At 35.5% G+C, this 24,917-nt stretch overlaps 1 protein-coding gene across 1 annotated transcript in view; it reads right to left on the bottom strand.

Moving 5' to 3' along the window:
- LOC130048152 (cytochrome P450 2B1-like) overlaps positions 1–16,284 on the bottom strand; it is a 20,810-nt gene extending 4,526 nt beyond the window's left edge. The window contains exons 1-2 of the mRNA XM_056144486.1: positions 16,075–16,284; positions 2,467–2,629 (exon numbers count right to left, since the gene is read on the bottom strand). Of these exons, the coding sequence (XP_056000461.1) occupies positions 2,467–2,629; positions 16,075–16,084 (173 nt within the window). The 5' untranslated portion in view covers positions 16,085–16,284. The remainder of the gene's footprint in view (positions 1–2,466; positions 2,630–16,074) is intronic.
- Between the last annotated feature and the right edge of the window lie 8,633 nt (positions 16,285–24,917).

Genomic DNA, 24,917 nt, shown 5'->3' with positions numbered 1-24,917 from the left:
CACTAAGCCAGAAAAGCTGAGATTTATATGAAAGCTTCCTGATATAGTACAGATTCTAAATTGTTAAAATCATGGCCCCTGGGGTCGGATGGGGCCACAATAGGGGGTCAAAAGGTAAAAAAAAATTGTTTTATTTTGTTTTTTTTTGTTTTTTTTTATATAGTGCAGATTCAAGTTTGTTAAAATCATGGACCCCGGGGATTGGATAGGGCCTCAAGGGGGGCATCAAAGTTTTACATACAAATTTATAGGAAAAATCTTTTAAAATCTTCTTCTCAGGAACCACTGAGCCAGAAAAGCTGAGGTTTATATGAAAGCTTCCTGATATAGTGCAGATTATAAATTGTTAAGATCATGGCCCCCAGGGGTCGGATGGGGCCACAATAGGGGGTCAAAGTTTTACATACAAATATATAGGAAAAATCTTTAAAAATCTTCTTCCCAGAACCACTAAACCAGAAAAGCTGAGATTTATATGAAAGCTTTCTGATATAGTGCAGATTCAGGTTTGTTAAAATCATGCCCCCCCCCCCCCCCGGGGTAGGATGGGGCCACAATAGGGGATCAAAGTTTTACATACAAATATATAGGGACAATCTTTAAAAATCTTCTTCTCAAGAACCATTGGGCCAAAGAAGTTCACATTTACATGAAAGCTTTCTGACATTGTGTAGATTCAAGTTTGCAAAAACCATGGCCTCCAGGGGAAGGTTTGGGGCCATAATAAGGACTACGGTTTTACATGCAAATAGATATGGAAAATCTTCTGATATGGACCAAGGTGACTCAGGTGAGCGATGTGGCCCATGGGCCTCTTGTTTAATCTCCTTTGCAGTATGTAATATTACATATTTATCACAGAACAGTACTTTTCCCAGGTTCATAACACGGGTTCGGAAAAACGATCTGAACTCGTAGAACAGATCCATACCGTAATTATGCAGATTAGGTTGGTCAATCATCCAAGCGCAACACAAACGATACATCAGGTCATCCTTTGAAATTGTTAACATTGACGATAAAAGACCTTGTTTTGTTTTGTAAATTAAGATATGCGTTGATAAATAGAATTTAACACTCGTACACAGGGACTTCTTATCCATTTTGTTCTCAATATATATATCAATATCTAACAAGGGATGGCACGAATATGGATACCAGTTGTAAACAAAGCTCAAAATTCTGTAATGAAACTAATTTCCAACTTCCGGAAACTCTCGAGAGTGTTTACATTTAGAAAGAAAAACCTAGACATTTTTTTACGCAAATGACGTATTTAAAACGGGAAATTTTTGGAAGGTAATATTTTATTTCAGCCTGATTTTAAATGCAGCCCCCCCCCCCAACCCCCACCCCCGCCTAAAATTTTCAAATTTAATGTAAATCGCGGTATCTTGTTTCGGAAAATGTACTAAACGATAAAAGAAACAACAATTTCTTCCACTCCAGGAGAAATAAATGACAAAATCTTTTGATTTCTTGATTGGGAGAACCTAATTTCCCCCCCCCCCCCCAAAAAAAAAACCTCTTAAAATTTGCGTCATTTTCTTAATTTCACCTCATTAAAATGTAGAAAATAGTACAAATGACTAAATAGGAGAAATCTTTCAAGCCTCATAAAATCTGTAAAATCCAGGAGCTTCCGGGGGCTTCGCCCCCTGGACCCCCACCAGGGCTTCGCCCTGGACCCACTGCCTCATAAAGTGGCGCCCCCGTAACCGCAATTCCTGGACCCGCCCCTGATATTTATTTATAGATTGGGAACAAAATGGATAAGAAGCCCCTGTGACTCGTGCTTATGACATATGCAATTTATGAAATTCGTTAACGGATTTGAATATTTAACTCGCCATATATATTCAAATTGTCCAATCTTACAAGGTGGCTGTACACACTGTACAAGTTAACATTATACTTTATGTATATGACGTCACTGCCCCTATATATACACTGTACAAGTTAACATTATACTTTATGTATGTGACGTCACTGCCCCTATATATACACTGTACAAGTTAACATTATACTTTATGTATGTGACGTCACTGCCCCTGTATACACTGTACAAGTTAACATTATACTTTATGTATGTGACATCACTGCCTCTTATAACGTGATACGTTGATTCTGTACTTAAGTATTGTGTTTTATGATTACTGTAAGTCTATTCCTTCATCATAAATGATTACATGTAGCTTCTACAGTTAGGTATCATGCATCTACCAGATACAGAGCCTCGGACGGTACACGTTTGTTGAAAACCAAAGACGTGCAATCAACAGAACATCTGTGATTTTTTTTATCACACATCTAATTTAAGAGGCGTGGCAATAATCAACAAATAGCGATATATAGCAATGATTTAGCGATCAAGCAAAGCTCCAGGATTACACTATATCAATAACACATTGCAGTATGTGAAATCTTGTCACAGGTACAAGATAGAATGTATAAGTTTTTCCTTACAGAAAGTACGAAGGTTCCGGCTTCATATCCACGTTTCCTATAAAGGGTATTCCTGGCTCCCTGGGTGGGAGATTTCTGTTGTCTCGAGTCCAGAACATCGCTGCAAAGCCTGCTACTATAGCTACAACTAGGAGTACAACCGGCACAGATATCATCAGACGACCTACGAAAATAGTACAGAGGTATCATATCAAAGGTACAGGTGTAAACGCTGATTGAAAAGACCCAAGGACCACAACGTTCTGTCGAACCTGATTAAAGCCCACAACGTTCTGTCGGACCTGATTAAAGCCCACAACATTCTGTCGGACCTGATTAAGACCCACATCGTTCTCTCGGATTTCACTAATGACCACAACGTTCTCTCGGATCTCACTTATGACCACAACGTTCTCTCGGATCTCACTAATGACCCCAACGTTCTTTCGGATCTCACTAATGACCAGAACGTTCTGTCGAATCTCACTAATGACCACAACGTTCTGTCGAATCTCACCAAGGACCACAACGTTCTGTCGAATCTCACTAAGGACCACAATATTCTGTTGGATCTCACTAATGACCAGAACGTTCTGTCGAATTTCCCAAGGCTTGCTCTCAAAGAATTGTGACTGACATCATAAGCTTTGATACCGCATATTGTATCACGTGTAAACCAATATCACTGAACAAATGCAGAGTTTACATCAGGGGGATTTGCACTGTAGCTTCATTATCGTCATCATTACTTACATTTTATATAAGATTGAGGATATCATTTGACATGTTCATCTATTAAACCCTCACATTCTAACGAAAATTCGGGTATAATGCTGTTACCCTGGCTTATCCGTCTGTCCGTTCGTCTGTCACTTTTTCTTCTTTTCCTAACTCCTCTTTTTATTTTTTACATTAACTAATTCATCATTTGGATAGGTGGTGTCCTATTGGTCTGCAAAAGAGTTTTGAAAGTTTACCTTTTACCCCGAGAGCAACTGGCGGCCAAAAAGCAATGCCCCCCCCCCCCCCAAATTTCTCTCTTTAGTAAAAAAAAAAAACAATCAGCAGTTGACAGCCTCATCTACTGAGGTAATCAGCTATGCAATAAAGTGAAAGTAGAATATAGATATACTGAAGAGACATTATTTGTCGAAATGCGCATCTGATGCATCAAAATTGGTATCGTATAAGTTTTACATACTACTATATGCAAGGTGAAGATAACGAACAGTGATCAATCTCATAACTCCTACAAGCAATACAAAATAGATAGTTGGGCAAACACGGACCCCTGGACACACTAGAGGTGGGATCTTTCCATTCATGTTTTAAAATGAAATCAGTCAATATGACGATGTAGTACATGTATGCCTTCTTTAGGGTTAGAATCTCACCACCCGGTAAGAGAAAATCAGGGAGATAAAAAAAAAACCCGGAGGAGATAGGTGGATAAAGAAATGAAAGAGAACAACTGGACATGGGGTCAGGTCAAGAGATGGACACAAAATAGACCAGCATAGAAGTCTCTAGTGACGGCCTTATGTGCTGACCAGCACGAAGAGGACTAAGTAAATAAGTAATTGTGGTCAAACACTACTCCAGTAGGACATGTTTTAACAAACTTGGATATGCAAAATGTCAGAATTCTCTCATGTAAATTTCAACTTTTCTGGCCAAGTGGTTCTTAAGAAGATTTTTAAGATGTTCGTATGTAAAAAAAAAAATAAAATCCCCTATCAGAGTCACACACTACTCCTGGGGGTCATTATGATACCAAACTTGAATCTCCGCTATGTCAGAAAGCTTTCATGTGAATTTCAACTTTTCTGGTCGAGTGGTTCTTTGATTTTTAAAAGATTTTGCCTAAATATCCACGTGTAAAATATTGATACCCCATCGTTTATCTAAACAATATCTTATTCAAATATGAATCACCTATACCCTATTGTGGCCCCACACTACTCCTTGGGGTCATGTTCTTAAAAAACGGGAATCTCAACTATGTTAGGAAGCTTTTATGTAATTTTATAACTTTTCTGGTCCAGTGGTTCTTCAGAAGATTCTCAAAAATGTCTCCATATATTCGTATGTAAACCGTTGATCCCCTATCGTAGCCCCATCCTATTTCCAAAGGCCACGATGTGAAGAAACTTGAATATGTGCTATATCAGGAAACTTTCATGTAAACTCCATGTGTATCCAAACTTCTGGCCCAGTGGTTCTTTAGAAGATCTCTAAAGATTCTCCCTATGAAATTTTGATCCCATATGGTGGCCTCCACCTTCACCCGGAGACTTTGATTTTAACAAATTTGAATCTGCACTATGTCAGGAAGATGTCATGTACATTTCATCTTTTCTGGCCGAGTGATTTTTAAAGATTTTACTTTTTATAATCATATCTAAAACTTTGATCCCCAAATGTGGCCCCATCCTATTCCTGGGGTTTTTGATTTTAACACAGGTGTATTTGCAGGATGTCAGACTGTTTTTATATAAATTTCAATTTCCCTGTCCTAGTGATTCTCGAGTAGAAGATTTGTAAATGACCCCACTTTGTTTTGCATTTTCGTACCTATCTCCCTTTGAATTCCCTTTACCCAAGAATTATTTTTACCAAGTTTGGTTAAACTTTGCCAAGTGGTTCTGGAGATGAAGTATAAAGTGTTGAAAGTATACAGACAGACGGACAGACATATGGAAGGACGGGCGGAGATATAAACGAGGGACAATGGGTGATCAGTGAGCTAAAAATGACAACACATGCTGTAACATAATTATATATCCCTGCGTTTAAGTAGTATGGCGGGAAAATGTTGTATTCACGATGTGTATTAAAAATGGTATAGCCTGTATAGTGGCATAGTCCATGAATGGTATTCATGTTTTGACCAATACGATTGCTTAGCAAGCCGATTTTGTTAAGTTATTCACTTCTAGCTGCCGTCCTGCACGGGTTAAACGTAAGGGACTTCGACCGCAAAAAGCATGTAAAGGCTTTGTGATCTCATCCAAAGCCAAATTTCCACTCAACCTCTACAACTACGGGAATCTGGAGATCGGGGCACTATTTCCGCTATAACAAGGGTGGACACAGGAGGAAAGCACCGAAACTGACATGATTACCGGTTCCTGTGAGGAAACACTTCACAGAAAAAATGGATAAAAATGAATAAGATAAGGGAAATGTTTGAAAACGGTGATCATTAAATTGAACAAGCTATTAAGGGCAATTCTTGTGGTATATTGTAATCAGTCAAGCGATAGCATTAGTTCACCTGTTGGGCAATTGAGAGAAAATGTAGGTCAATAGCGTTCAATAGGAGCAAGTCGTTTTAAAATTTAGTTGTAAAATGCCTTTATTTACTACACCGGGACCTATTGAATTAATAACAAATCTGCAGTTGTACCATAGATTGGCACGTTTTCTTTTGTTAAAAGTGTGGGTTATCTGTACATAACCCACACTTTTCTTCAAACCCCGCCCACATTCTCGAGAAAAAAACAACAACATCACTGTCCACTGTATGAAGTTCCTCCATATCAAAATTGCACATATAAAACACAGGTAATTGACTCAGACTAAGTTCTCCAAATACATTATAGATATTCGCACTGAATCTCACTTAAACCTTGATACAAGATGATATCCTCAATGGTCTCGTCCCAAAGACTCTCTATTTCCATATTCTCCTCAAGTCGAGAAACACGTGTACGTAGAAACAAGGGTATCATTTATAAAGAGTTTTATAAAAGACCCAGTCACGTGATAAGAACGCTTTTGAGAGATAAACTTATTTAGCGGACAGAGTGAATCAGACTTGTGTTTCTTTTATGGTTTCGTATCTTACAATTCTTAATTTTTTTTCTCCCTTATGTTTCACCATTTTTAAAAAATCTATTGTATATAAATGTAAATGTTTTCCCAGCCAATTTAGTCAAAATATGTATTAGAACGAAGGATACCAAATAGGATTTTCAAAAGAGTAACATTTTTAATTTTCAATTCTTTAAAGCCAATATCAGTACTAAAAGTCGGAGAATGCGTAAATGTTAAATAAAAATATCAAAACCAACAGTCCAAACATTTATATGCACTTTAAAAACGGCCTTTTAAAAATAATTAATGAACATACATTTTTCGGTGATAGACAGTCATTATGATAGAAATATATGGTGTACAACGTGTAATGTAAAGACATAACAATTGGCATCATATTGTAAACAGGCGACCGCGCTTCCGAAAGCTATAATAAATTATAATGAATAATAGTAAACTATGGTACAAGTCACTTACCCCATATAATATTGTTAATTATGTGCAGATACCCGATGGGCGTGGTCATAATGACACTCGGGAGCTACGCTCCCTCGTGTCATTATGACCACACCCATCGGGTATCTGCACATAACCAACAATATCATATGGGGTAACTACTACTTAACAATAGTAGTTTGTGTCTAAAGAAAAGTTAGTGGAGAAAGATTGCATTCTGGAAGTAAAGAAACGGGGTACCAGTAGTAAAAACGTTGACAGTAGCAGGTAAAAAATTCAAACAAAGGCTGGTTTAAGACTAAAGGCATGTCAACCCACATTTGTTTAAATTCAAGTACAGGTACGAGGATGCCAATACCTCTAGATATTGACTTCAATCGGGTCATTATCATTTAGCATTAGACCTTAAAGTAAGTATCATCACATAGTTATGCAAGGGTTAGACAAAGAATACATGTATGGCATTACAAATATGCTTCTCGGTCGCTTCCATTTGGACTCAGTATTGCTGGTTACAGTATAGGAGGAAAATAAATCGCGATGGAAATTTTCGTGATATCCGCGGTCTATACAAATCCGCGAATTTAAGAAACCGTGAATATTTTTATTATTCTTTAAGACATAATGTGTTAAAAAAAATTGGGCTTATAGTGATTCGAATCCGCGAATTTTTGAACCCGCAAATTTGACTAAAGTGGAAAAATTACAACCCGTGAATTTATTCCCCTATACAGTATATATTTTTTAAAGGCATGAAGGAAGTAGTTAAGTATTGAAAGTTACAAGGTTACAGAATTATGTATCTAGATGACGGAATACGAAGTTCCTCAACTTTCATGGATGCAAAGATGGTCAGTACTAGAATTCAAGCAGATTTGAATATATTAGGCTTCCTAAGAGCGAATGAAAAATGTCAGTGGGTACCAGTGCAAATATTCGTTTGTTTAGGGTTAGAATAGGATACAAAGGATAATATTACTGTGCCAGATGGTAGTGTTGAAAAGTTGAAAGACAATTTCAAGTATATTCTGAAAGATGATGAAATGGGCTATTATTTGATGTTGGAAGTTCCGCATCTGTTGTAGGACATAATTTCAGCAAAGACTGCGTTTGATACAATTGTGAGATTAAGAACAAGATATCTGTATTTTGCATTATGGGTGTTCTAAAACTGTTTAGTGCAAAGTGGCTGGTATCTACTGTTGATTATATACGGGTCAATCCAGAGAAAGTGTACAATGGTTTTAGACTGAGTATTTTTCATTTTGTCGAAGGAAGGTACGAGGAAAAAGACGTGGATTTTTTTTTGTTGGAGCAAGAACTTTACCTTAAAAAACCCACCCTGTCACGTTTTCAAACAAGAGTACCGCAAACGGTACATAATACGCCCGTGAAATGCTTACATAGGGTGTTTTTCTTGTGCTATAATTTGTATAACTTTGCTTAAGATAGTATAAGCCATCATGAGGCTGTGCCAAACTTTCATATCAACAAAGGGTCTTAACTTAAAAATTGAGATTTCCTCAAAATGGACCAAGTTCAACAACCTGCATTTTTTTAAAAAATGAACGAAAATCAAAATCCTTCACCAGATGCACATCTTCAGTACCTATACAAACACTCCACAAAATAAGAAGGTCCGCACTTGAAAACTGTGGGAAGAGTTGGGAAGACAAATTATGTACCCTTCATAGAATATTAATTTCTAAATAGACTAAGTTAAACAACCTGTAATTTTCTCAAAATTTGCAGAAAATAAAAATCCATCCCACATGCACATCTTCAATACCCATACAGACACTCCACAAAATAAGAAGGCTCTCACTTAAAAACTGTGGGAGGAGTAGGGTGGACAAATTATGTACCCTCCATATAATAATTATTTCCAAATAAAGGGGAAAAACTCCTGGAAAAAAGGTCGAAATGGATCAAAATTGCAGTATGATCCAGAGTGACCCACAAAGAAGCTACACAGCAAGTTTCAGCATGATATGTGAAAGGGAAATGAAATTATAAAGAGAAAACCCCGAACGGACGGACGGACGGACAGACGGACGGACGTACAGACATCGTTGTACCAAAATACGTCCCGTCTAAAGACGGGTGTATAAAAACGCTTGGAGAGAGACCCTGATAAACTGCGACAAAATGGATATATCGAAGTTAAGCACTACAAAAGATACAAAATAATTGAACTTTTAATTATATAAATAATGGAATGTTGTATTTCCTAACTTTGAATTGAATCATAAAATCATTTCCTCATTGAACTCTTGAGTGCGTCAGTATGGCGTCGTGCTCCCACTTCCTAACGACGTGAGATCACAATTAAAAAATAATAATAATATTGCTTTATCAAAATAAAATAATGTGATTTTCACTTCAAATTTGATTATTTTTTATTGATCTGTATGTGTTTTTTTCTTTTTCATTCTTTCTTTCCGAAATGCACCGTGACAGTAGCTTGGCCTAGTTGTCAACAATGTAACGTATTATAATTTTTCCAATCCATAAATAGATAATAATTGCCCTGTTAATTTAGAAAAAACAGCGCCAATTACAGATGTATAAAGGAATAACATTACCAAACAGTATATTTTACTCGCAATATTGCCGATTTCATACACGCTTTCCCCGCTATAGTTTGATATTTACATCGCTATATGTATGCACTGGTGGCAAAAGCATATAAAACTCGGAAAATTTGTCAACATTGATTTAAATGTTGCTCATGGTGAATAAATTAGGCCCCTAAAAGCTGAGTCTTTAATAATATCTCGCACTACTTTCACAACCAGTTGATCGAAGAAGGGCGCATGTGACGTCACTGTACCACGTGACTACCTCACTAACTAGACTTTTTGAAATCGGGGCTTAGATTTAAGTCTTGTATTGTGGTTAATTATCGCAAAATTTCGGCGAACGAACTATCAGAATTAATTACTATAAGCATAAAGAAGACAAACTGCATGTAATTCTGTGCACTTTGAAAACATGAGATGTTCCTTTAAAACATATTTAGCACATACAAGGCATATCACAAAGCATATATATAGTTATCAAAACAGACGCAATGACACAAGACAGCAAGCAGTTCAACTTCAATCAGGTGAATATAGTTCTAAGGCATGGTTCCGACTGTCAAGTCAGGGAATTCCCACATATACATGTACATATGGTTGTTTACGTCACAGGTCACCGGAAGTGAACGGTGACCAATCGGGATACCCAACCCGACTACACTCCTCCCCGTTTCAGAAGGTCCACAAATGTGGAATTTTGGAATGATTCCTTAAGCACGAGAAAGGTCGCACACAAACTGACAGCCGACTTAAATCATTCAAGCAACTGTTGAGAGTTTCTCCAGCACTGTTCAAGATCACAGCCCTTAAAATGTTCATCACAGCTCTAGGAAATAAGAATAATGAAGAGGGGGTGTAGTCTACCATCATCCATCGATGATCTGAAACGGATTGCCTGTTTAGAGATATTTGTTAAGAAAATCACAGAGTGCGAAAGAAAGATTAGACAATTTGACGAAATCTATAGAACAGTGGATTTGTATATAAAGTGACTCCAGAAAGTGAATTAATATAGCTACATATTTAACACTTGTCTCCACTACTTAAACAAATTAGGCTTTAGAAAATAGCATCAATGAATAAACAGTAATAGATGTAAATAATTTATGCATATTCAGAATTAAGGGATAAATTTCTCTCAAGCTATGAAATAACGAGATAAAAAAAAAACACTTGTGGTATTTGTTATTTTAAGTTGGTCTACAGTAAATGAGTCTAAATGTATATAATTTCACACACTGGAATCAACACCAGTCTCTTGAGACAAAATAAAACAATACACAGCCTGGGACTGCATGTAATAAAACAAGAATACAGTAAAAGACTGTATATTAATAAACAAACAGTCACTGTAGACACAGCCATGTGATAGTAAACTCTTCACTGTTGTCACAGCCAGATATCAACTTGGTAAAGACGAAGACCATTTCATTTAATAAAAGGTATCATTTAAATTGAATTTCACTCTGGGTAAACCATCAAATGGAACAGTAAACGTAAGCTGGAATTGTGACATAATAGGCTGCATACTTGTTTATACCAAGGTATAGTCCAGCACTTGTACTCAGTAGGCAAACCGAAGCTGTATTTCTTTTGAGTATATGGTACAGGACACCAAGCATGTGTACGAGGCCAATGAAATGATGTTTTGTGTTTTGGAAGTGGCCTTGATTGAACAGCTGTGTTTTATGTCAGTCTGCGGAAGGATGTGTGCATGTACACTGATGTCAGTATGTACTGGTGAAATGCAAGATATGTTAGTGGTTATTTCACTACCGTTCTCCCCATTTGAGGGAGCAGTAGCTGTGTTATGAAATAATATATATTACAGTGGTTTCTGTGTCTTTATTGATAAGCATGGTAGGCACATCCGGTAACTGTATTTGTACATATGCTTCAATGACAGACACTGGTTCAGCCTCGGGTTCAGCTTCTGAACTGACTTTTGAGACAAGCTCGTGATTTGTCTCTGGATTGATGGCACATACGTAGTTTTGAAACATTTTAGCAACAAATGTTTCTGCAAGAGATAGACTCAACTTCCTTGCACTTGATATTCTCAGTGTTGGATTTTGAAACATTCTACCAAGAAATGTTTCTGCAAGATAAATTGTTGATCCTATTGCATCTAAATTGATATATTGCTTCTGAAACAATTTGCCAACAAAGATTTCAGCAAGATCAAGGGCAACGTTACCGCTTCAACTTGACTGGGTACCAATTATTGCATTGGGATCCATCATTGACAAATTAGATCTAATTTTGGGCAACTTCCTCGTTTGGACTCGACCATTGTTGGACAGTGTCACAGGTCATTGTGACAGGTAGTTCTGTATTTACTCTCTTTGGAATGTATATCTATCTGAATTTCAATATCTGTCCTGTTGCCTTCATGCTCATGATCAGTCCTTTCTTTCTTATCAGCAATACTGTCTGGTGTTGGACCTGACTTTCTGCATATAGAAGGAACTGGCATATTGATAATGACATTGCATTGTAGCAATTCCGAACTTTTGGCCACATTTGTTTCAATGTTTTGAGTGGGTGCTTGTGACTTTGATAGTATTTCCGCTGTGTGGTCAGAGGACACTATTGGTGTACATGTATTTAGCTTTTGTGTCTGTAATTTGATGCATTTTATTCGTGTGCATGGCTGGATACATTGTTGCATAACTGTTGGTACATAAGTGTAATGCGGTAATATGTATACTGTGGCATTTGAAATTGTGCAGGATAGCTTTGTGACATATCATATTGATTGTAATAACCATGGTGGACACCATACATTTCACAGAAAACTGATTTAAGTCTTGAATCTGAAACTTAATTGAATACCACAAAAACTTTGAACTAGTATAGGCTATCCAACGCCTGGAGGACGTTATCAAAATTCAATGGACATTAGCTGGACGAAGCTAGTCAAAGAACATGACAAAACTAACACTACTCTGAATTAGTCAAAGAGTAGATAACATAACTGCTACATGTATAATAGTAGTCTACTATATGTCTGACCTAGTCTAAAGCTTGATAATTCACACATCAGAACTACTAGCGCTTGGTAAAAAAAACATCTAAATGAAACAGTTATTCTTTCAAGAACTAAAGTTAAAAGAAAACCGTCTAAATGAAACAGTTTTTCTTTCAAGAACTAAGGTTATAAGAAAACCATCTAAATGAAACAGTTTTTCTTTCAAGAACTAAAGTTATAAGAAAACCGTCTTCACGAAATAGTTATTCTTTTAAAAACTAAAGTTATAAGTAATAAAAGTAAGCAAGAGCACAAATATATCTTATTATTTTTATCCTTAATTCTTTTTTCTTTAAAAACTTGAAAGGTATACTGAAACCATATAAATATTTGTGTAAAACTGCAGACAGTGTATATACCACGGGCTACAAAACAGAATTATGCAAATTAACTAAATAATACATTCAGTATACAGGAGACTGGCTATGAAATATACAAAGCTAGGTAGAAAGTGCACGAAACACTGGCTACAGTGTATAAAAATGTACACATTTCTAAAGATATACAAACATGCAGTATCTGCATTGATTGGAATATAATGAGACCTCCATGGTAAAATAATATTACCATCCCTGATGTAGTAAACGTATCAATTCTACATAAATTCTAAGACCCGCCTACAAACCCATTGTTGCCAAGCTAAGAAACAACTAACATATAGGAAATATTTGATTGTCGTTTTAGTCCGTTAAAACTCAGTTTTGTAATGCTTAATAAATATATAATGCTTTTCACAACTTTAACAACGAAATAATGACTGGGCACTAACTCGGGTATTGAAAAAAAACACTGAATGTTAGAGCACTAACTCAAGTATTGATAACACATTGCATGGCCGAGCACTAACGCAGGTATTACTAACACAATGAGTGACTGAGACTAGCTCACTAACCAATAAATGTGTCTAAAAGGTATTTAGATATATTCAACTAAAGTAAAGAACTGTGTCAAAGTGATACCTGATAATGACACAGATCTAGATAAGAACACTAAGTTATTGAACGACAACCACACCTTGAATATATCTAATGTGCAATTGTAACTATATATATATATATATATATATATATATATATATATATATATATACTGTACTTCATCCCCTCTTAATGAAACTGGTAGAGCTTGAAGGAAAAACAATCTATGAATACGTGTAAAAAACAAATTAGTGTACAGCTAAATCTGCACACAACAAAACGTACCGCATACACTGCAAATAAAATATAGCAAAAACTGCAGATCGTACCGGGGAACTGTCCGAATTCAACTACAAAAAGTAAACACTGCAAAACCAATCCTTTTAAACAGAGTACGCTAGAGTAGCACGCTGGTAAAATTTCACAATTCAATGCAATTAAACCGCTTTTTGTAGGTGTTGTTACATGTACTTTAGGTTAACCTAATGAAGCACATGGAGCATTCCGCAAGAACCTAAAACAATCTTGTTCAAGCGTGAATATGCCCCGTGAATGTAAAATTCAGTGTAATATCAAGGATTCCATGTGTAAGCCCTTGCAAACTGAATTTTGATCCAGCATACGAATACCTGTATGTCAATTGTATCTTGTCAAGTCAGTCAACCACTTCGTCATTTTACTACCATGTTTTATTTTAATTCTTTCTATTGTTTTATCATTTCCTTTATAGCTCTTGCAGGTCTTTTATTAGTATATTATCAATGATTATTAGCACAAACATTGTACAGCGCATAGAAACTATATGTAATATTGCGCTTTATAAATGAATAAAATAATAATAATGATAATAAATGTATATCTGGAATATAGTGTGTTTGTTTTCATTATTTTAGGAAATATTTCATTAATCGTTTGAGTTTACCGTTTGACCCCGATCCGGATCATTTAACTATACTCTGTATGTAAAAAAAAAAACAAAACAAAACAAAAAAAAAAAAAATCCTACCGCATTATATCTAAATTTCCAAGATCGCACTTTTATTTGAGTTTTAAAAACCAAAAGAAACAAAACATAAATGAATAAATAACAAACAAAAACGGGGATAAAAATAAAGAAAAGATATATACTACATGTAAAAGAAAAAGCAAACAAACAATAAGGAAAGAAAACAAGAAAATCAAAGATCATGGAAAATCAAAGATCATGCAAAACTGAAGACATATGTCAAACTAGCAGTGGCAATCTGACCACTAATACTGCTACAAATGCAATTAATGCAAAGCAGCACTTGAAATTGATTGCAACAATATAATGCACTATAGATATATGAAAAATCTCTTAACACAAAAATGAGTGAACAATGTACCTATACATGTATAGCAGGTAATGAAGACCTATGATAAATCTCCAACACCAAACAACCGTAGTAAAATATATTCAGAATATTTCTGCAGAAGTAGAAAGCTAGAAAATGCTAATTAAAAAAGTAGAAAATGTTGAATAATACATGTACACCTGAATAGCCTATGCTAAAATAGCATGGTCAGCAGGTTCTAGAAAAGCGAGAATTGCTCGCAGCGTCATTGTTGTCGAACTCGCTGTGATAAGTTTTCACAATACAAAGCAAAACACAGGTATCTATAATATTTATTAATTCATTCATAGGATTAAAACATACTTAGCACATACAAAGCAAACAACAAACAAAAGTTGCAAAATAGGCACAACACAAAACAATAAGCAGTTCAAGTAGGTGAATATCGTTCTAAAGTATCAAGTCAGGGAACTCATATCAATTGTGTGTATGTATGTATGTATGTATATATATATATATATATATATATATATATATATATGGTCCTCCACGTCACAGGTCACCGGAAGTGAACTGTGACTAATCGGAATACTCAACCCGACTACAATAGAATTACTTAGTAGGGGTTTTTAAGAGCTGGTTTTGTTAATTTATTCACGTTTAGCTGCTGTCCTGCACGAGTTAAACAAACTTTCACATTTTAGTGTATATCAGGTTTATATTATTGGTGTTTTGTGAGGTCCGTTCACAAATCCCCCCAGGGGCCTCCGTGGCCGAGTGGTTAGAGCATGGCGCTCAAAATCACACGGCCTCTCACCTCTGGTCGGCGCGAGTTCGGATCTCACTCGCGTCGGTAAGTGAGAAAGTTTCCCAGTTTACTTTCGGAAGGTCGGTGGTCTCTTCCCAGGTACATTGTATCTGGGTTCTCTCTTCCACCAACAAAAACTGGGCGCCACCAGATAACTGAAAAATTGTTGAGTGTGGCGGAAAACATCAAAACAATCACAAACCCCCTACATTCAGTGGCATTTGGCAACGGACACAGGTTTTCTAGAGTTTTTCATTCGTAAATATCATTTAATCCATAATGTTTTCCTGGCCGGCCCTGGTGGGTTTTTTTAAATTTTTTATTTATTTATGTTTTTGTGGGAGAATATTACATGTATATTGTCGAGTTACAATATTTTCATGCACAATTTTCTTGTCATTTGTACAAAGTTAACACAGCAAAGTAATCGGTCCTAGTGTTACCATATCTAGTGATATAAATGGTAGCGCCCTGCACGTGCGGCTGGCTTTCGACCAATATGATAGTGTGTTATATGGATTTTATAGAGAGCAAGGTTAATAGGACGCACATATTGCACACCACGCCGCGGGCAGCCCCGAAGTTCGTGTACACATGAAAGTATTTTTAAAACAAAAAAAAACGTTGCGTTTATCAGATACGTACAATTGAATGCGTAATCGGCATATTCACTTGCGTCCATAACCAGAATCACACCTACCTGTATCCATATCTTATTAACTTCGCTTGTTTTCTCCGATCTGAGACACACTGGACCAGTCCCGTGAATAACTGGTGAAGCGTGAATTTAATGCTCAATACGAGTTATCGTCCTTTATATATATTCAGGAATTTGCTGTAAGTGTAGCACTTGGTACGAAATAAAGCATTCCACGTAATATTATGCTCACAGTCACGCAACACAAGTTTTATAACAAGAACCTTTTATTTTATTTTTATGATTAACAATGAACGTTAGCTGTATATTCTAGCTACTTACAGGGATCTTTGTGCTAGGGGGGTCTTGCAAATGCTTTATACGGGAGGCAACAGAGAACAGAGATCCTGTGGGGTTTTTTTTTGGGGGGGGGGTGTTTTTTTGTGTGTGTGTTTTTTTTTTTTTTTGCTGGACATGGTACCTTTTCCAAAATTGGGAGTTCATTAACTCCTCTATGCAGCAATCACTCGACTCAGGTGGTGTGGACCTTATCACTTCTTTCAAAACAGATGTAACAGCATGTAGCAGGGACAGCAGCAAATAGTTCGTAATACATTTACGTATTACACGTTTAAATGCATAATTTAATTGAAATTGACTTTTCTATCGTCGGTCAATATTGAATATGTAAATTGAAAACCGAACAAAATATCACTAACATATAATCAACAACGATGTCTTGCACAATTCTATTAAAAAATTCCTACACGCATTAGTAAAGGTCATACTGTATCACCGATCATAACACAATGCACGTCATAAACACGGGTCCCCGTAGTCTAGGTCACCTACATGTTTGTCAATGCAGTGTTCTACGAGTGGGAAGTCAAACGGCTTGCGTGACCTAGGCTAGGGTCCCCGCGGACTAAAAGGCCTTGAAAAAAATGTCGGTGCCTTAAAAGTTGCGGTGTCTGTTCCGACCTTCAATCTGAAAACCCTCACCATATTACCGCGTGTTCACCAAGTTCATGGCGTCACATGGCGCACTGGTTTTCGTGGAATATTTCTCGATCTCTTCCAGAAAAACTACATGCACAAAATGCTGAGTTTGTATCAATGATTTCTTAGTATGACCTACTCTGTTAATGTGAATGCTGTGTTAAAGCAGATGATCATTTACTTAGAAAGTGGGGAAATTGTGATTTTCTTTAAAAGTTTTTTTTTTAAATTCGCGCATAGAATTGTTTGAAAATATATTAGATAGAGTAATATGTTTTAAAGTTGAATTTAAAATTCCTTTGTGTTTGTTATATTCCAACAGTACCTTTTGCAAAAAAAAAAATTGAGGTGAACTTTTTTTTCAGCAATTAGAATAGTTGCTCGAAAAAGGTTAGAAATGTGAGTGTTGTATATATTTTTGGTGGTTTTAATCCGAGAATAGCTGCATAGGATGACTACATTAGATTTGATAATCTTCCACTGGAAGGACCCACCGTAGATATTTTTGAAAACTATGCTGAAGATTTGGTATCAGCAAAGCGCAAAATTACAGATCAATGTATAAATACTCTTAGGAAGCAATTATTAGAATTGTGTAAATCTATAGGTGTTGAATTGTTAATGGAAGAACAAGCGATGACGGATGTGGTAACATTGCGTTTTATAGTAAAAGATTGATTAAGTTTCGACAAAAAAAACCACTTGTCTCACCTGTGTCCTTTTGCATTCCATTGAAAGATTACGTCATTCAAAACAACCCTAACGTAGTAAACGATTGTCACAGTAGAGTAAACGCAAAGGCAATCAAATGAAATAGTGAAAATTCCGAAGTTGTGAATGGGCGTTTGAATTCTACCGTACCTGAGCTTCAAAACACTTTAGAGGTAAAATTTGATCCTACTGAAGATGTTAATTCATGCGTTAAACATGAGTTTGATGTAGAAACTTTGTGTTATGTTTTTGACACACATATGTTTCTAGTATTTTATTTTATTGATCGGAATTGTGGGCGTTTTACAGATGTGCCGATGTAGAAAAAGTACACATTTAAACTTGTGTAAATATATCCTTCGTATCGGGAAAAATACCTCTAACAACGTGCTTTAATTGAAAACAGAAATTTGTATTCTCAAGTCTTGTTACGAAAATTTAATGATACGAAATGACAAATGAATTTTACATACATGTATCAAACATGAATTCTCATCACTTGGTTTTTAAAAACTATATGGTCAGAAAATCACATAGACTTTTTTTTTCTGTTATAAAGCAAATACTTCTAGATGGATATAAACAAAACATATTTTAAATTCTTGTTAGATCTTCCAAAGGTTACTTTTATATCAACATCTTTCTGCAAACATATTTAACAAAACACATAGATAAAAAGTGTAAAAGGTTGTTAACTATAAATTTAAGTTGTCTAACCATCTTTTGAATATTGAATTGTGCAGACACTACAACGTAATCAAATTTAATAGATTATGTACATGCTGTGTGATCTTCGTGATATTGATGACGAATTTCAATGTTCTCTGTAGAACGATTTGAGGAAGATTCGAGTAGAATTTAAATTTACTTTTCTTTTTACAAACTATTTCCTTAATTCATCATATATCAAATATTGCTAAAGACCGAGTTTGTTAATATCAATTATCTTATTTCAAAATTTCAAGATTAAATAAAAAGAAATATATGTATCAAATAAAGTTACAAACCTCATCAACTTTAGTTCCAGTTTAATGTATTTGCCATGGAAATTTCGCTTTCTAATGAAGCATACAATGTACCTGCATTTAAATTTTACAAATAGAAACATTTATATTTGCCATGGAAATTTCCCTTTCCAATGAATAAAACAATATTGAAATGCCTGCGTATCTATACTAATAAAGTAACAAATTTTGCCAATAAACTCTGAAACGCTTGCACCAGAGTTACTGCTTGCACCTTAAATATTGTTTCATATGTGAGGTGAAGTCCATAACCTGTAATAACATTTTACTTTAGGAATAGTTGGCCTTCAAAGTATTTCTGAATCAATTGAAGAGGAATTAATGATATATCTAAAACTTTTAATTTTATTATATGTTGACACAGTTATATTGGCTGAATCTGCTGAAGATTCACAGCACGCGTTGAATGATTTGTGTGTGTGTGTGTGTGTGTGTGTGTGTGTGTGTGTACTGTACGCAGTGGAAATTGATTTTTAATGTGGAAAAAACAAAATTTTGATTTTCTCAAAGGGCCCTATGTTGAAGAAATATTTTTATTATAAGGGAATTATTATTGAGAATGTGAGAGAATTCAAATATCTAGGCATTGTATTTTCCAGGTCTGGTTCTTTTTGCAAAGCTAAAAAAACAAACATCAATGCGAACAAGCCCAGAAAGCTAAGTATGGAGTTATAAGAAAAATCAGACAATTTAATTTACCAGTTAAGTGCCAACTTGACCTGTTTGACAAAGTCGTTTTACCTGTTTTAATATACGGGCGTGAGATTTGGAGATATTAAAACTTGCAAATTATAGAAGTTCTCCATCTAAAATTTCTGAAACATGTTTTTCGTTTTAAAAGCTCCACTCCGTCATTTATGGTATATGTATATGGCGAAACAGGACGTTTCCTGTTTATATTAATGTGTATAATAGAATGATTTCTTATTGGGCCAAATTAACATTTAGTCATGAAAACAAGATAGTAAATATTCTTTACAAATATCTATATCCACAGTGTTATAATGGCAAATTTAAAAATCTAGGGTTTGAATGTATTCATAGAATTTTGAACATATGAGGACTCTCTAATATATGGTATGAACGAGGTACTGTGAATGAAAAATGGATAACAAACGCTGTAAATCAAAGTATTATGGATCAATGTGTCCAGACTTGGTCAAGTGATGTTTTTACATTATTTATTTTTTGGTAGCTCTTCCAAGGGTACAATGTACATAATTGTTAAAACAGGTTTTGGTCTGGAAACTTATCTTGAAAATCTACCTAAGAAACTCAGTAGCATCTTTTTGAAATTTCGTACCACGAACCATCGCTTCCCAGTAGAGACTGGTCGATGGTTTAGTATACCATATAACGAAAGATTATGTGTTGTATGCAACGAAACAAAAATTGCAGATGAAAATCATTTTGTATTAGAGTGCAGTGCTTTATCCGGTATAAGAAAAGAATATCTACACAGAAAATATTGTACGAGACCAAATGTAATGAAATTTTATGAAATCATGTTAACGAATAATGTTAAAAACCTTAGAAACCTATGCATGTTTATTTTAAAGATATACAAATTAGTCTGTTCTCCAAACACATAACTTCAAATTTTTGTACATATTTATGTATACATCTGTATATTCACTTTGCGTATTTGCATACCTATATATACATTCCTCTGACGTAATTGTACCTCACGTACCATTTCCATTGAGGTTCGAGCGAATAAAATGAATGAATGAATTAGTAAATATCGTAAAATTGATAAAAATCTACTTTCGTTTTCGATAGACTACCATGAAATAGGGTTACCCAACTATGACGCTTGGACTTGGGGTGTACCACGTGATGTGGCACACGAAAAAATCTTAAATTTGAGGTACGAAACATGTATAAATTGTTGTCTTATAAAAGAAATGTACATCAGCGATAATATTTTATGATTAAGTTTTGATTTTGATTTTTCAAAATCCCAGTTTTTGTTGGCATTGGCAAGTAATGAGTTGATATAATATGATTATCTTGAGAGAGAAATAATGCCTAAATGTTTATGTTGATTTACAAATTTTAATTGGCACTACAGGAAGTTAAGATTTCGATAGTTTACATTGCATCCATTTGTAATGATAGCCATTACCTCATGAATGCGATATAGTTTTGAACAATGCGCGTGTGAATCTTGATAATTACATGTATAGTGCATATGTATGTCTATTTCAAAGACTGGGAATTACAACAGAAATGAAAATAAAATGTGAATATTTTTCATTTTCATTTTTTGAAAATACGTGAGGGTGTGAACAGCAACGCTTCACGCCTACATACTGTACTTTACACCAAGCTTCACGCCTACATACTGTACTTTACACGAAGCTTCACGCCTACATACTGTACTTTACACGAAGCTTCACGCCTACATACTGTACTTTACACGAAGCTTCACGCCTACATACTGTACTTTACACGAAGCTTCACGCCTACATACTGTACTTTACACGAAGCGTTAACGCGATTTATGAAGTATGCTGGCGTGAAGCGTCGAAGTGCTTACCCTCATGTATTTTTTTTTTTAATAAATATTTTTTTAGATAATAGAATATATACTTGCAAACATGACCACCTATTATATTGCATCAATACTAAAAAAAAGTACACTCTTCTACCAAAATATAGCATGGTTATCGTATCAATAATAAGAAAAAAATACCAACGTCAGGATGAGGGTATTTTGGTAAGCATTCTTACCAGCATTTTTCAAGTGAACAAGGTATGGCAGCTACACGTTTTCTACATATATGCAATAAGTATATGTAATATGTAGATGAATCACAATTTCTAATTTTGAATGGCAAATGTAATTGAAATTTTTTTTTATTATAAAGTTGGTTTTTTATTTTGATTTTCTAGATATTTTTTTTTTATTCCTTACCTTAGAAACAACACGTAATCTTAATTCCTCGGGCGCAAAATCAGTAGAAACCTAGAGCTCAAATCTTACAGGACATGAGAACATTATCAGAAGGATATTGATAATAACATCTAAAGTAAACTATATTCTTTCTTTTTTTAGAGTGTGCTGTAATCTTATTCTACTTCAAAGTATAGAAAACTCCCGCCTCCTGTGCATACATGAAAAGTCACGAGTGATTAAAACGATAACAGTAAATATGTTGAACTTTTGTTACGGTGTTGTATAGTCGCCCGGAAAAATGGCTATGGAGTTGAACTTCCCCCACGGAAAAGACCCCCCCCCCCCCCTTTATAGCCGTATGACCCCTCCAAAAGACGTATAGTAGATTTCCCCCTCTTTTCAGTCCGATTACGTTTACAACGGACTATTTCCATACATATTCTTTCCAATCTGAAATTAATCCTTTTCTGGCTATTCATTTCTTTTATATTCTAAATAAAGAGTTAATTTCCTAATTCCTTGGATTGGAATTTTTGGAAAAATTAATTATTCAACAAACATCATTTCATTTAGTCGAATGCTACGAAAAGCAATAAGGTATTTAGAATGTAAAATCAGAATATTTCGTGCTTGTAAAACAACACATATTTAGGCAACTCAGAATTAGTTAGTTGATCAGATAAGTACATGTATTCATCGTACGAGGAATCAAAATTGTCTCTTCCCATTTGATTGACACAAAAACTTTTCATACACATAGTCAAGTAAAACTTAAATTCTCTGTTGATTTTCTACCCCTGATTCCAAATTGCCACTACGAAGGAATCAACTCGCTCTCTCGATAGCTATAGACATTATTCTTAACACTTCATTAGAGATTTTTCATTTGAATTAGAGGATTTAGAGAAGAAACACAATTTTCCCCAATTGATATCGGGTCAATGGTAGATTAACAGATGTGAACAAGTTATTGATATAATCGTCACTATCCCAGGCGGTGCTACTCCCAGCTGTACTGTCAGTACTTTGATTTATACATATTCGTTTACAAACTCTCACCTTCCATAGATGTATATATTTTGAATTTGACAGATGGACAACGTCATCATATCTTATTCCCATACGAAAAATACTATGGAAAAGTTTTTGTTTTTAGCATGCACCCCTAACACATTTTTTTTTTAGCTCATCTGAGCTGGAAGCTCAAGTAAGCCTTTCTGATCACCTGTTGTTCGTATAATCTGTCCGTCTGTAACCTTTCCACATTTTCGACTTCCATTCCAGACCCACTGAGCCAATTTCAACCAAACTTGGCACAAAGCAACCTTGGGTAAATGGGATACAAGTCTGCTTGAATAAAGGGCCACGTTCTTCTACAAGAGGCAATAAAGAAATAGGGAAATGCATTGACAACTCTCTCTTAAAAATCTTCTCCAAAACCAATGGACCAATTTCAACCAAACTTTGGCACAAAGAATACTTAAATTAAATTTGTTTAAATGAGATTATAATTACGTAATTAATGTTTAGTTTCTGAATCAAAGTGATGGTATAATGATAGTTTTGCTCAACTCTGTTTATCGCTAAGAGCTGCTGCTCAGGTGAGCGATATGGCTCATTGGCCTCTTGTAAAACGGCATTCCTCCAATTGAATTCATGTTTATTTCTCTTTGATTTGTGGATTTCATATATGTGATATTCTTTTACAAAAATGAAAAGAATATTTCAAACTCTTTTCTAGAAAGCAACTGAAAATCCTAACAAGAGGCCCAAAGGCCTTATCGGTCACCTGAATACTAGTGAAAAAGTATCACTTCGTCTATGGGCTAAGAAATCTAGAAAAAATTTCCTGTTTTGAATATCTAAGCTAAATTCTAACGTTCAGCAGCAGTATAAACAAGATGCAAGGTGAAGATAACGAACAGTGATCAATCTCATAACTCCTACAAGCAATACAAAATAGATAGTTGGGCAAACACGGACCCCTGGACACACCAGAGGTGGGATCAGGTGCCAAGGAGGAGTAAGCATCCCCTGTTGACCGGTCACACCCGCCGTGAGCCCCATATCCTGATCAGGTAAACGGAGTTATCCGCAGTCAAATCAGTGTGCCAAGAACGGCTCAACAATCGGTATGAAACACGTCAGACAGCATTTGACCCAATGCGAGGTTGTGTTCTTAAAACTTCACTGCCCTCAAAAGTGCATACACTGATGAAAGGCTTTAAATGATAGATGTATATACATTTAAATATCAAAAGATATGACTAATCCTAAAGTCATAACCCTGGGTTATGAAATTCACCATTTTTTGTACATCCTTTTCTGCTATTCCTACGTATGCATTTAGATTTTATACAGTATCAGCAAACTTATACATACATACTATATACTACATTTGGCCCCATCCTGAACCCTTACTCTAGAGATAATCAAATTTACAATTTTGGTAAAAGACCACCTGCTCTATCCATTTAGCACTATACACCAAGTTTGTCCCCACCCTGAGGTTAGAACCCCTACCCCGGGGATCATGACATTTACAATTTTGGTAGAGGCCTTCCTGCTCTACATCACTATGCATTTAGTTTTTCTTATATGTGTGTGGTTCTTGAGCAGAAGATGTTTGAAAATTGGTCAATTTTGGGCAGGTTTTGCCCTGCCGTTAAGGCCGCAGGGGTGAAGGCATCCGGAAATTTACAATTTATGTTCCCCTTGTTCCAAAGATGCTTCATACCAAATATGAAAAGAATTGGAATGAGAGTTATCAAGAAATTAAAAATGTATATTGTTCATACATTTAATAACTGACCATTTTGGCCCCATCCTGATACCAAAACCCCTACCCCTGGGATCATCAAATTTACAATTTTGGTAAAGGACTACCTGCTCTTTCTAAATATCTATTTAGTGTCAATATATTATCAACAGCATTAAAGAAGATGTTATTTAAGTGTTTTACACATAAACACTATATACCGAGTTTGGCTCCACCCTGGGGTCAGAACCCCAACCCCGGGGATCATGAAATTTACAGTTTTGATAGAGGCTTTCCTGCTCTATATCACCATGCATTTAGTTTTTCTTACACATGTGCGGTTCTTGAGAAGAAGATGTTTGAAAATTGGTAAATTTTGGGCAGTATTTGCCCCGCCCCTAAGGCCCCAGCGGAGCTGGAGACCTGAAATTTACAATCTATGTCCCCCTTATCCTAAATATACTTCATACAAATTTGAAAAGAATAGGACTGGTAGTTATCAAGAAGAAGT

The sequence above is a fragment of the Ostrea edulis genome, chromosome 7, assembly GCF_947568905.1.
Source record: "Ostrea edulis chromosome 7, xbOstEdul1.1, whole genome shotgun sequence".
Classification (NCBI taxonomy): Eukaryota; Metazoa; Mollusca; class Bivalvia; order Ostreida; family Ostreidae; genus Ostrea; species Ostrea edulis.
The sequence above is the reverse complement of the archived record's forward strand: the minus strand, read 5'-3'. Positions and strand labels throughout refer to the sequence as shown.